At 49.4% G+C, this 14,519-nt stretch overlaps 1 protein-coding gene across 9 annotated transcripts in view; it reads left to right on the forward strand.

The window, feature by feature from the left end:
* Positions 1-14,519, forward strand: part of AGAP1 (ArfGAP with GTPase domain, ankyrin repeat and PH domain 1) — a 530,989-nt gene that overhangs the window by 443,955 nt on the left and 72,515 nt on the right. For all 9 annotated transcript variants that reach the window (XM_045794054.2, XM_045794055.2, XM_087864639.1 and 6 more), the window contains 2 exons: positions 9,773-9,927; positions 13,216-13,306. In XM_045794054.2, coding sequence (XP_045650010.2) covers positions 9,773-9,927; positions 13,216-13,306 — 246 coding nt within the window. The remainder of the gene's footprint in view (positions 1-9,772; positions 9,928-13,215; positions 13,307-14,519) is intronic.

Raw genomic sequence — 14,519 nt, forward strand, 5'->3', positions numbered from 1 at the left:
GATTGGCCCATTAACCTTTAAAAAAAAAAAGTTTGACAGCCCAGACTTGTGTAATGAGGAGGGATTCTTCGTGAAATCAGTCTGATGGCTGAGTTGCTTGCCCCTGAGGAGGCAAAATTAGCCCCACGGGGCCTCGTCTGCATAGAAACTGGACGCAATTAGTGTAATATCCGGTGTTATTAATGTCGTTTGGAATAATTGGGCAGGTTGATTTCGACAGGTTCATGGCGCTAAAATACTATTATAGTGGACCTCTCCGCAGCTAACTGTTAAACACGGAAAACTGTTCAAATCCCTGCGAGCCCAATCACAAAACTTTATTCAACAGCTCAGCCCTGGAATGTCACGCCGCACGACAACAGAGTTCTTCATCGCAGGCTGGGGTGCCGCGGCGCTCTGATTTCCCAGCCCAGGGCCGGGTACAGAAGGTCGCGGGTGACGTGTGCATCCGAAACGAGGAAGCCCACTCGTGATGTCCGTGCCGTCAGGCCTTCTGGCAACCTGAGTTCTGTTTGTACAGGATGAATTAAATATAAGCCACTGTAATTGTGGCACAGGGTCGGTTTGTATTAGGGAAAGGAAAAATAGGAAATGTGTGTCCGCGGGGTCCACATGCCCGCTCTTCACATTTAAATGAGGGCGACGGTGAAGAGTAATATTCGGGTCTGTCTTTCTGACTGATTGGCCTCACCCTGCCAATTATTGCTTTTATCATTTTTTATCTAGTTGCATATAACTAAAATATCACCGTGCCACTTCATTATGGGATGGAATCCTGCCAGTCCATTGGTGCTTTGAATAAGGCCCTATCGTTGGATAGAAGTTCATTTCAGGCCACGAAGAGGAACATATTCATGTCCGTCCATACAGAGGAAGGGAAAATATTTGGGTCCAGAAATCTGCTATTTACTTAATGGGTGTAAACAGTCACTTCTATAAGCAAGGGTTAAGTCTAGAGATTTACTAGACGTTGACCCTATTAGGATGGCCAGTTAGCAGGTTGGTGTCTCCTACCAGAGTCTTTTGTCCCCGGGATGAGTCAAGACTGGGTTTGGAAACCGGTGGCTACAGCTGGCTAGAGGGGAGCCTGAAGGGCATCGGGCGCGTCCCGTCCTACTCCAGTGTGCTGGTCAGCAGCCGTCTTGCCTCCCGCAGGTCGGGCGGGAGTGGGCCTCCATCGGCACGGAGGGGGCAAAGGCGCCTGCACCTGTGGGACACGTCGTGACAGGTCCCAGATAAGAGAGGAAGGAGCTCTGTGACTCCAGCCCAGGTGTAAAAACCTGGAGAAGAAAACTTGACACACGTGCCCCCCCCCCACCAGAACAGAGCACCGCAGCCAAGACTGTCACATGCACTGTTGGTCCTGGTATAGATGGGACTGTCCCTCCTCCCGATGCTAGCTGGACCGTCCCCAGCTTATGACTGCCACATCCAGGCCATCATGTCACAGGAGCTGTGATACCAGCAGGGCAGATGCCAGTCGTCCCGTCCCCTGACATTCTCCAGGCGTGACCAGCTTAAAAGAATCGACACTAGTGACAAGCTGGGTAGAGATTCCTGGGAAACTTCCTTTTAAAATACACCCACCTTGCTCGTCTGATGTAGGTAGCAAGGAAAAGTAGCAGGAAGGGCGCTGGGAAGAGGGGAGACCCTTCCAGCTCCCACCGGACACCCCCCAAGAGTTCCTTTCCTTTAGATGTTTGTTTTCGAGAAACAAAGAGCACTTCTGGCCGCTTTAAAGAGAGAGGAATAATTAAAGGTAATGAGATGATGCCAGTTGGCTCTTAGTATTTTTCCTGACACAGAATTAGAGCCCAACAGGACTGCATTTTATATTTACTATTCCATGCAGTAGATTTATTGCAAAAAACAAAGTATCCCTTCATGGAAATTATACGTAACATGATTAAAAATGCAGTTGCTCTGTAGTCCTTGTTCTTATTTTGTTTTAATCTTGGAAGGCAGAGAAAAGTCATATGGCAGATATAATTCAGTTCTGAAATTCTAACTAGCTCTGAGTGTTAACGTATTACCCTCCCTCAAAACATAAACCCGCGTAAAGACAGTTCTCTCTGGGGAAGCGCGTGATGCCGTAAGCATCAGCTGGACCCCGTGCGAGGACCGTAGGTAGGCCCCGTGCACAGGTCTCAACCCCTTATTCAGAGAGTGGGGCATCCCAGCCGCCCAGCACCTTAGGAAGACATCTTCACCAGGGCCCCAAATCCAAAAGAAGGTTCAGAGTGGCACGCCCAGTGGGGGTGCCTCTTTCCTGGGACAGCGCGGGGGTTCCATCTGCTTTCTCTACATGAGCTGGACTCCCCCACGTAGCCCAGAGGTTTGCGTTCACAGTTCAGCCAGGAGCCCCATCAGCATGGCCCCCCTGTCAGAGGCCGGCCCAGTGCCAAAGGCACCATCATCTCCATTCGGGAGCCGTTGCTGGAGCCTGTATGGGCAAGACTAGAGGGCTCGTCTGCTGCCACATGTAGGCCCAGCGGTTGGGCTAAAAGAGAAAAGTTCCCCAAAGAGGTTTTTGTCAGTGTTTGCATATTGAGCTGTGGCTCAGCGTCACATCGGGGACCGGTCCTGACCCTCACACCTGTCCTGTGACTGCTGGGGCCTCTGTGCGTGCTTCCAGACACCTTAGAAACAGCACACACACACACAGATGTCACAGTGACCACGCTTACTGTGACACCACACTTTGTCCTCATTCGTGGCTTCATTACTTCTGTAATTGTGTGCCTTTCCGGTCACCCCACAGGCCTTCCCCCGGACAAAGCACAGTGTCTCACATGATCGGAGTTTTGAGTGTTTGCACCGTGGGTCATGAAACTTCCTTGTGCTTTCCAGGGTTGTCGGGGCTACCCCTTGGCCTTACCTGGCCAATCCCGCACCTCTCCTCCAGAGCCCGGGCCCACCAGCCTGGGTCACAGGGTGTCTTGCATCCGTTTGCTCTTTGCTTTGTTGAGCCTTATTGGTGTTTCATTACAATGAGCAGACCCACCCGCTCTGGCCACTTGCACACTCTGGTTCGTTCATCACCTCGAAACGCAGGGTGGGGTCTGCTCTTTGCCACCTGTTATGAGTGACTGTGCGCGTTCCAGCGGGCCTCCATATCGTCACTTTCACAGTGACGTTGATTCGGCTTATTCATGGTTCTTTGTACGTCTCCTTTCCTATCTCACAGATGGAAAGAAATGTATTTGTTAACGGATATATATACATATATACGTATGATTCGTTTTATTCTGATGTACAGAAGTACAGCTAACATTTCTTCATATTGGTCTTGTATACTGTCCATTTACTAACTCTTCTTATTTCTCATAAATCTAAATTACTTGTGTTTTCCTATGTAAACAGTCCTGCAGTCCATGAATTTTTTGTCTTTCCAGAGTTTAGATCGTCTGTTCCTGTTTTGTCTTACTGTATTGGCCAGCGGTTGGCCAGGGTTGAACAAAGGCTGTTACAGGGAGCATCTTGGCCTTGAGCACCCTTTCACTGTTAGAAGTGATTGCTTCTAACAGTTCATCGTTAAGAGTAATGATACTCTGGGGTTCGATGGGTACTCTTTGTCCAACGTAAGGGGGCTCCCTTCTATTCCTAGTTCGATAAAAGATTTTGGTTACAGTTATTTTTCTTATTTAAATGTTTCCCCCTCCTGATTTGGAAGGTGCACATTCTACTTCTTGTAGAGATTGGCCCTGATACTCTGCCATGTGTGCCTAATGTTTGTCCTTCACCCCTTGGCAGAAGAGTACGCCACCCGAGAGCATGTCGGTTCCAGCGTCCTCACCCTGCCAGCCTGTCTCTGGTACTTTCAAATGAGACTTTATTCTCAGAGGTCGTGTTTGACATAATCTTTGCTTAGATTCATCTATATTTCTGTCTGTTCACCAATCCTTCGCTAGCTCCAACCTTGTTTTCTAGACGCTTCTGAAGCATATCTGTTAGCAGCTCCTTTCGCGAGGGTCTATTGGTAACAGACCCTTTCCATTTTTTTTTTTTCCTGCATAAAATATATCCCACTCTTTTTCTCCAGAGAAGGTTTTGCTAGGTTCCACGTCTAGACTGACATTACTTTCTCCCAGGACTCGAGGACGTTATCCCTCTGTCTTGGAGCTTTGACTGTTGCTCTTGAGATATCCGTCATTCGTAGGGCTGCCATTTTTTTAACGACTGAGCCTCCCAGGCGCCCCCAGGCTGCCATTTTTTTAAGAGCAGTCTGCCTTTCTTTGCTTTGTGTTTTTAAGGGCCTTTCTGTGTCTTTGGTTTTCCAGTTTCTTAAGCTTCTGGTGTGGTTTCCATGGCTGTGATCCTTCCTGGTAGATGCTGTTTCCCATGTCTAAAGCCCCGTATCATTCACAGTCCTGTGAGGCTCCCGCCGTTTGCCCGGCAGTCAGGCAAGCATCACACCTTCCACACACCCCGTCATTTCTGTTCCACGGCGTCCTCACTGCTTCGTCTGTTCAGTCTCTCCAGGTCTGTCCTGTCGTCTGGCTCTTCACCCCCCCCACGCCACCCCCTCACAGCTCCTCCTTCACCCTGTCCCCCGGGGTGCTGTTAACAGTTATCATTTAGGGGCGCCTGGGTGGCACAGCAGTTAAGCATCTGCCTTCGGCTCAAGGTGTGATCCTGGCGTTATGGGATCGAGCCCCACATCAGGCTCCTCCGCTATGAGCCTGCTTCTTCCTCTCCCACTCCCCCTGCTTGTGTTCCCTCTCTCACTGGCTGTCTCTATCTCTGTCGAATAAATAAACAAAATCTTTAAAAAAAACAAAACAAAACAGTTATCATTTGAATTTCCAAAAGAGCTATATCCTTTTTTCTGATCTGCCTGATCAATTTTCATGATTTCCTTTTGCCTGAAAATTTAGGATTCCATTTTTTGTGTTTCTTTATACATTTCAGGCATTGTCACTTTAAATTCTGTATCTATAATCCCTTGGATCTTAATCTGCTGCCCCGTTTCCTGCGTGTTCAGTGTCTTTGGTTTTGAGTTCACACGTGATGGATCTTTGTGGAATGCTTTCCTTGCGAGGAGATGCCAGGAGCCAAGGAGGCTCTGCAAACCTGGGGCCCGTATCCCCTTCCCGTCCTGACTGCTGGTGGGAGGGGTCTCTCTCAAGCTTCTCTCTCCCACCTTGTTATGATCTTATTTGTTGTGCCACCGGAGCTATTTGCCCTTTCGGGTGGTGGTCACTTGTAGGCCTTTAACACTCAGTGCTTGATGTCCTGGTGTCTTAATTCTTGGGGACTCGGGGAGGGTGAGAGAGGGTAGGCTAGGGGCTGGGAGATTAGGCATCGGTGCGATGACAAGTACGTTTTGAGGAGAAGCCCTGCACACGTCTGTCCGCCATGCTGCAGAGCGGTATGGTTGGAAGAGTCTGGAAGCCATGTCCAGGCCGATGCTCCCCTGGGAGGAGTGTGGCACACAGTTGTTAGGGCGTAAACTCTGAGCCAGAGGTGGGGGATGAAGAGAATCCTACAGAGCAGGGAGATCGGTAAGCAGTGTTGTAACTGAGGAGATGGCCGTGGCCAGAGGAGAGAAAGGTGGGATCTGGGCGATTTTGAAGGTTTAGGACTAGAAATAGCATTGTAACCATTAACAGAGGTAGTGAAAACCAAAGAGCATTTGGAGATAATAACGGATCTATTTCAGGCATGTTAATTTGATGTGAGGACAAAATATTGGAAGAATATCTGTGGGCATTTTTTAAATCCCCCAGATAGTTGGATCTGGGGAGGTCAGAGATACAGATCAGAGAACTGTCCACATACATTAGAAGTGGCTGCCTACGCTTTGGAAGGAAATGAACCCTCAGAAGCAATGAGGGGTGGAGAGGCCGTGAACTGAACCTGGGGTATGTATTCCCCAGCGTTCGGTGAAGGAAGGGCCAGGGAGAAGAAGCTGTGACTTACAAGCTAGAAAGAAAACTCTAGGTGAGCATGGCAAGGCTGTGGCAAGCGTGCCGAGTGCACCCCTCCTTCCCCCGGGCAGACATTGCTAGTTGAGTGTAGCACTCATTCTCCAAGAGCCTGAAGCCAGCCTTGGGATCCTCCACACGGATTCCTGGCAGCTGCTCAAAGCTGTTGAGAACTGTCCTGCGTCCCTCCCATAGCATCTCAGGGTAGAAACGGCCTACAGGTCATCTCTGAGAAGCTGAATTTCCTCCAGGCTCCCTCTGAAGACCACACGCAACAGGGGATTAACTTCTCAAGGGCCTGGCGTCCCATAGTTGGCTTTTTGTCTGCAGAGAGAATCTGCTGCAAGTACAGACAGGAATGTTTGGTGGCATAGAAGATGCTAGAAAAGGAAACTTGAGTCCAGTATAAGTAGAGGGGGAAGACAAGTGGTGGGATTGGCTTTGAAAGTGATTGAGAAGCCACAGAGGAGATGCTGTAGGGAGAGTTCCATTTGGAGATTTGCAAGAAATGAAGTCTGACGTTCCTGTGAACACTTAACTACGTTTATTCCCGTGAGTAGATTTTGCATACATAGGTAAGTTCTGTGTACATAATTAATAGGACAAAGCCAAACTATACTCTGGCAGTTGAATTTGAAAGTCTGGTCTTTGCACGAGCTATTACGAGTGTTTCAGTGGCGAACGCTCTGTAACAGCTACTGCATTAGAACAAAACAAAACCTGTTAGTGTCCCCGTGCCACAGACCCCATCCTTGTTCTCGCTGCTTTGTGCCGAATCATCTGAGGTTATGTGTGCACCGGTGCCCCGTGGACCATGTCTCCCACGTGCTGGAACGTGCGCCCCCTGCACGGTGCCCACCGGCAGCTGCGTGCCGGAGCCGTCATCAGCGTAAAGCAAGCTCCATTCTTTCCCTTAGTTCCAGGGGATATAGCTCGTGATTCTGGCTGGAAAGCTTTCTGGCAGACCAGTTGTGCAGAAATTTAACTGGGAAGCTAATGGTTGTACTTTTTTTTTTTTTTTGCTGAGAGGTTCAAAAAATCCTGATCAGGCGGAGCTTTTGTTGTGCATTTGAATTTCACAGATTAAAAAACGTGAGCCTGTTGGGCAGATGTTCTCAACAGTTGTCACATTGCCTCTGTGAGTTAGCAAGTTTTCCCGATGGCCTCACTGTGACTTAGGTCATTCTTTCTCATCTCGCCTACCAGTTCACTGGGGTGGTTTTGCATAAAATACATGAATTCAGGGTACTGTCTTACAAAATTCAGTGTAGAAGAGATTGTAATTTATAGTGTTCGGACATTAAACCCCATGGATCAAGAAGCTAGACCTTTAAAAATCCACAGATGTAGTGTCTCAGCCAGTAATTGTGAGGTATGATTGTGGGTCAGTCATGGGGAGACCTGTGTGAAAGTCACAGCAAGGTTTTGTGGTGTTGTTTTGGTTGGTTTTCTTTTTTTTTTTTAAGATTTTATTTATTCATTTAGAGAGAGAGAGGCAGAGGGGGAGGTACAGAGAGAATCCCAAGCGGACTCCACGCTGAGCCGGGAACCCGACTCGGGGCTTGATCCCAGGACCCCGAGATCATGACCCCAGCCCAAATCAAGAGCCAGACACTCAGCCGACTAAGCCACCCAGGCGCCCCACAGCTAGTTTTTAAAATGAAAATCCCAACAAGGCCGTGAGTGTCCAAGGGCATCCCGGGGTAGGGGCGGATCAGACACCCCGGCCTTGCCCCCCACCCCCGGTTCCACAGCAGGTGCACTGCTCTTCTTCTGTGGGGTCGTTTGTTCTCCAGCTCAAGAGCACAGTAGATTGGGGTAGAATTTCTGATGCTCCCTCACTTCTGAACTCTTATCACCATCTCTCTAGAACTCAAGCCATAGAGAGTCAGGGAGCGTGGAATGCTCACGTGTACCCTCCAAGCAAACAGGAGACCACCCCCCGCCTGAGGCCCCGCGTCTCGTGATGCCTTCCGGGGACCCTGCCCTTGCCCTTCATGGGGCATCCCCTTCAGCCCCTGCCCCAAGCTCTGCCAGGTCCTCTCCACATAAGCCCAGCTTGGCCCCTTTTGGAGCAGGGGAGGGGGGGCTTTGGTTTAGCCAAGGTCAGGCCTGACCTGTGCTTGGCACCCACGCCCCACAATGCACCCGCATCACAGAAGCTTCTAACAGATCCAGGATTGTCGTAGACCTTTGAGAAGAAGCACTGGACTCTCTTGTCACACAGACGTCATTCGTGTTCCCCGAGACCCGGTGCGTTAATAGAAGGCCTTCAGCAGTGGTTTGGCCAGTGGACCTGCCCACCTTCCCTCCTTCGGTGCTGTTCAGAGCAGGCTCCAGCTCCCCAGGGGGCTAAGTTCTAAAGTAGTGATTTTATGTAGAGCACGATACCATCATCATCAGAATACGTAAAGATTTTATGTCAAAGTGGCGTGGCCCTGTTTCCTTGGCAGTTTGCGCTCATTTAGGGAAGTGGTTCCCCAGAGCTGGCTATGCGTTAAGAACGTTCCCATTCCTGGGATCAGGGTGGAGGGGTCCGTCAGCCACAGGGGCCAAGGCTGCGCCTCTCCTGAGACAGAGGGAAGCAGGGAAGGACCTGACATGCGGGATAGCCTCCTTGTCGGGGCTGAAGGGCTCCCGGGGAGGCAGGGCTCTGGGAGAGCAGCCTCGAGAAGCGTGGGGCTGACCTGGGCAGCAGGGAGCTGGATGAAGGTCAGTGGCCAGAGGTCAGGGGCTGTGAGGGGTGCCCAGGAACCGAGAGGGTGGAAGATTGGGGCTTGGTGCGGGAGATGTGACCACACGCGGATGGTGGAGTGGTCACCTAAGCAGTGGTCAGCTCGGCAGGTCATAGGCGGTTCTCAGTATGATTAATGGCTGCTCACAGGGCGATCGTGGTGCAGCTGCTTCACCGCCCAGGGACTGGGAACTACGGGTGAAATGAGATGTTGTGCCTTAAACTCCCGTTCGAATCCCTCCGTGGTTACCGGTAACTGGTCGTCTGTTTGTATGTGGCGCCCCCGTCCCTTTCGTCTCTGTGGCAGTTGCAGGGCTAGACAGAGGGCCTCCCATGGCCCAGGCTGCGTCAGCCTGAGCAGCACACATCACTGAGCCCGTGGGTAACACTGGAGTAGGCGGCCTTTTCCCCCATGTTAAGGGTAAGGAAGGGAGCCTCGGCGGAGTCAAGAATCTGTCCGAAGACCCCACTGTGGCAGGTGGGAGGGACAGCAGCATTTGATTGCAGGTCCCACTCTTCCCCGTGCAGACGGTCGCCCTGTGGCAACCGTGATGTCACCTCAAATCACCTGGAGTCCCGCTCACTTTCCAGGCAGAAGATGATGGAATTAAAGCCTTCCTCACTGGAGCAGGTCTTCTGCCGTTAAAGAACAGAAAACCCCAGGCCTCCCTGTTTACCGTTGGGGTATCTATGGGTCTACACACAGGTGCCTGAGGAAAACCAAGACTCCACCCCGACATTAGTGCTATTAACTTAATTTTCACCCCCACAGATACCTCGATGGTGCAGTGAGTGACTGTGTTATTTTCCCGAGTGGCTTCCTCTGTGCCCAACACAGAGACGCTGACAGCACACACTGATTTTCATTTTTCCTCATCCCCCGAGCGGTGATTGAAACCCAGCTAAACCATGCTGGCTTTAGGAACCAAATCTTGCGTGTTTGGAGGTCTGTGGATTCAGATCTCCGCTGTGTAGTCGGCCGGTCCTGTGTGTGCTGTCAGCCCCATGCAGGCGCGATTGAACCCAAAGGCACTTTTATGACCGAAGACGGGCAGAGGGGCTGCGGTCTCATGAAAGCTAAACTCTTCATCCCCACCACTCTGTGTTTCAGAACAAGAAGAAAACTTTGAGTTTATCATTGTGTCCCTCACTGGTCAGACGTGGCACTTTGAAGCCACCACGTATGAAGAGCGAGACGCGTGGGTCCAAGCCATCGAGAGCCAGATCCTAGCCAGCTTACAGTCATGTGAGAGCAGCAAGAATAAGGTAAGACCCTTAGCAGGCTGCCCCCCGAAATCAAGAGCCACTGATCGTTAAAGGGAAATGGAGGCCCAGAGGAATGCCCAAGGGAGGGGAAGCATCATATGATGTGTGTGATTGACAAGACCCAGGTATTCTTCCTGAGCGAAAAGCTAAATAATTGAAAAGAATAAAAAACACTTTGTGTCGATATGTATCAAGTAAGAGTATCCTAGCCTAACCATGTTCCTATGTCAGAACATCCCATTTTAAATCTTGACTCTCTCAACTAATCCCAAAGAGAAAGCATTGACCTTTTTATGGTGGATGATGGGATCTTTTAGACACTTGTGGCTCATGCGTTGACACTTAGTTTGTTTTACACAGAATACAGTCAGGGGAGGAGAGGGAGACTTAAAGATGCACTGTTCTCTTCTCACAAATGCACAAAATTCAAACCCGTGTCAAGTTAGAACACTGACTCTTGTTACGGATGTGAAGGAAAAGCAGAGGCACGTAGATGAGCGTGCCGGGCGTTTGGGGAGGAGACAGTGTCCATTCTCTAAAGTCCGTTGATAAAGCTTACTGTGTGTTTTATTCGGTAATCAGAGGTGATTCTTTGCAATTGTTTAGCCAGAAAAACAAAACAAAGAAGAAACTGTAAGCCGCATTTTCGAGATGGCTGCCGGTGACATTCCTCATTGAAAAGTCATTTTTCCCATTATGGCCTTTTTCTCATTCATTACTTTAGTAGCTTGGATGTTCTCACCCTCTTCTCTGGGCCACCATAGAGTCTCAAAGAGCATTTTGATTTTTCAAACTCTGACTAGAAAAGGAGAGAAAGAGCATTGCCCACCAACCTACAACTTCATTTGTGATGATTTGAAGAAATCTCTGCCAATAATTCAGCTTCGTCATTAAGAAGGGAATCTGTCTTTCAGAAAGATGGAGTGTCTTTATTACCTCTTTAACCAGGGTAAACCAGACCATAGCTGTCATTATCATAATGTAATTTGCTTCTCTTCTTTAAAGATGTTTTTTACCCAAGGTGGGGAGAATCCGTGCCTTTCCTTTCAGAGACCCTTGGCTTTACTGACTCGGGTCCACAGACGGGGATTGGCGACACATACCACACACAAAGCATGGGAATCTAGTTGCAGAACAGGAGTGGGGAGAGCACGTGGCCGAACAGACAAATGCATCATTCAGATTTTGTACACGATCACGGTATTTCACGTCAGGCTTGAATCCGTGCCACATCCTCCGGATTCAGGAAGGTCTAGATGTCCTGTCTCTTGTTTCCATTCCATACCCTTGCCGGACTCTTCCCAGCTCTTTGGGAAGACAGACAGCATCACTTTGGGGCCTGAGGCAAACACCGGCCTACAGTGCTGTCTCTTTTCGCTAGCCGCGTGTGCCCAGGGGGCCCTCTCCCTGGGAGGACTCAGGAGCACCAGGGAAGACACACTCATACCTGGTCACCTCGGGTGTTTGCCGAATAGGTGTCACAGCGCACAGCATGGAAGTCCCATCCAAGGAATAGCTGGAGGGAAAATACAGGCTCAGTTGAGAATGAGCTCTAAGAAATTTTGGCTGCCTGTGGATAATTCAGGCATGGGTATCACGTGTACGTACATATGCTGTAAAAGTCAGACAGACAGACACAGCCCTCTGTGTGCACATACCCACATACTCCAGATGCCATCGTGAATGGTTAAATACACTTTGAATACTGGGGTATCCGACCAAAGGGAGTAAAATCGTAATAATACATTATGCTAATGAGAGAATAGAAATGAATAAATTATAATTTATATTATTAGGTAGTAAGCAATCAGTTGTTCCACATCAAACAATTTGACATGAGGTGATTGAATTTATGAATTCTGACATAAAAATCAAGCTTATTTTAAGTGTCCTCCGATAACTCGTTTGGGTTTAACCATTATTAAATGTATGCATCGTTAGCCTTTAGAAACAGTACGTATCCTGGGGCGCCTGGCTGGCTCAGTCGGCAGAACATGAAAGTTTTGATCTTGGGGTCATGAGTTCGAGCCCCATGTTGAGCATGGAGTTTACTTAAAAAAAGTTAGCTTAAGAACAGGACATAACCTTGTACCTAGCACCTCTGCAGACCAAAAATTTGTCATCAGAAAGTAATGACGAACGCAGGCAAAGTTTTAGCCATAAGTGAGTTCTTTACAGCACTATCTACAGCGGAGAAAAATTGGAAACCACCTAAATGTCCATCAAAGAAAGCTTCAGAAAGTTCTTGTAAGTGGCATAGTGTGCAGCCAGTCAAAACGATGACGTGGGAGACGCTGGCTGGCATTGAGAAGTGACCGTGTGTCATGGGGCTAAAAGCACAGGTTCCAAAGCAATACAGGCCGGCTTTTTTTTTTCTAGGTACACGTATGTGTACAGGTGTGCTTTTAAAAAACAGGCTCGTAGGGGCGCCTGGATGGCACAGTCGTTAAGCATCTGCCTTCTGCTCAGGGCGTGATCCCAGCGTTCTGGGATCGAGCTCCACATCAGGCTCCTCCACTGGAGGCCTGCTTCTTCCTCTCCCACTCCCTGCTTGTGTTCCCTCTCTCACTGGCTGTCTGTCTCTGTCAAATAAATAAATAAAATCTAAAAAAAAAAAAAAAAACAGGCTCGTAGAATAGATGTCATAGTGTTGATAAAACTTAAGCATGGATGATCACATCTTAGCTTATACAGTCTTAGGTTGTTCTTTCCCCCTTCTGTAGTTCTTTAACTTGTAGAGAGAACAGGGTTAAGTTCCAGTTTAAGAACAAACTCCCCTCCCTGCCCTCCACCCTCCTCAGTGACTTTGTTGCTATAGCAACTGAGAGACTCTTAATGTGAAAAGTGCATCTCTAAGACATGAAGTGTGGCGTGGACGTGGTTTCCTGGCGGGGAATCATGAGCTGTGTCTCGTGGCGCTGATTAAGCCCTGACCCGTGGCTCATAAGCAGATTATTTCCCATTCTTCCATCTTCAGAGCAAGCAGACACGACAGGGCACATTAACCACTTCTGTTCTCCGGGTGGCGCTTGGTCTGTATTCCCTCACGAATGATCCAGAACTTACCTCTGTCCTCATTCCTGGTGGAGTCCTGTCACCTGACAGGTCTTAACACAGGCCACGCTCTCCGGCGGTTACGCTCTTTCCCCAAAGACCTCAGAAGAGGAGCGGCTGCTTCAGACGGCCCTCATCCCGTATCTGCTGACAGCTGGGTTTTGCCCCGACATTACTGGGTTGTGTCTCCCGGGTTCTTACCTCTTGCCTTTGTCTGTCTTCCTCTATGCCCAGTCCCGACTGACGAGCCAGAGTGAGGCCATGGCCTTGCAGTCGATACGAAACATCCGCGGCAATTCCCACTGCGTGGACTGTGACACCCAGAGTAAGTGTGGGCCGGGGAAGGGGGCCGGACGCGGGAGGCGGGGTGGTCTGGCGACAGCCCGGGCACAATGGACCCAAGTCGGTCATCCAGCGAGTAAGGTTTATCATGTACGTGATGACTTTTCAAGAATTGAAATACTCGTGTTTGGATTTCATCTCAACACAGTACCCCACACAGGAAAGCCTAGGTTTGCCCTCTGCCTCAGGCCCCCGGCCGCAGCGGTCACACCAGCCATGCAGGCGCGAAGGCTTCGGCCGCGTGCCCACGTTCCGTGCCATACCCAGGAATTAACCTTGTGCTTCATCAGTGACCATGTGCTTGTTTGCTTTTTCTTAAAAATACAGCACGGTTGTTAATTCCCGTCCAGAGATTTTTGGGGTTTGTTTTTTTAATTTCAAAATCATATGTTCTGGATTTTGGCATCAAATGGTCTTTCTTTTTTAATGTGAAATTCACTGCACACTAAAGCTTCTGATTGAATAGACTTCATAATGACTGCTTCATGCCTTGGGGGTGACCCAGTTTTCCTTCATGCTTACTGCTGTCCAGAATGGACTACTCTGTTCCCTCTGAGAAAGTCATGTTGTTGTCATCCTTGAGGGTAAAGACTGACTTTTACTTTACGTCCCAGCCCTTAGCCCAGTGCTGGGCTCATTCAGTAAACTTTTCCCAGTCATATTTTTTGTCTTGTTATTAAAAAACAAAGTTTTGATGCGGAGCGCTTGGGCGTCTCCATTGGTGAAGTGTCTGCCTTCGTTCGGTTCAGGTCCTGATCTCAGGGTCCCGGGATCGAGCCCCACATCGGGCTCCCTGCTCAGTGGAGAGTCTGCTTCTCCCTCTGCTGCTCTCCCTGCCGCTTGTGCCCTCTCTCTCTCTCTCTCTCAAATCAATAAAAATCTTTTAAAAAGAAACAAAACCCACAAAGTTTTGATGAGAGGAAGATCCAGTTGGGACCAGGTGAAAGTCACTGGACCCAGGCTCAGTGCCACCTGGGAATGTCACAGGCATGTGATGTGGTCCTTGGCCGTCCTGGAGCCCGAGCCCAGTGGGCAAGGCGGGACCCAGAGACCACAGAACCTGCCACCATGGAGAAGGGCTGTTACAGGGCACAAAGCAACTCAGTCAGACTTTGTGCAGACGCTGGCGTTTAGAAGGGCTTTGGAAGCTGGTGGGATCTGAACAGGTGGCTGAAGGAGTCATGGATGTCAGGGGA

The sequence above is a fragment of the Ursus americanus genome, chromosome 1, assembly GCF_024610735.1.
Source record: "Ursus americanus isolate L20-20 chromosome 1, mUrsAme1.1.p, whole genome shotgun sequence".
Classification (NCBI taxonomy): Eukaryota; Metazoa; Chordata; class Mammalia; order Carnivora; family Ursidae; genus Ursus; species Ursus americanus.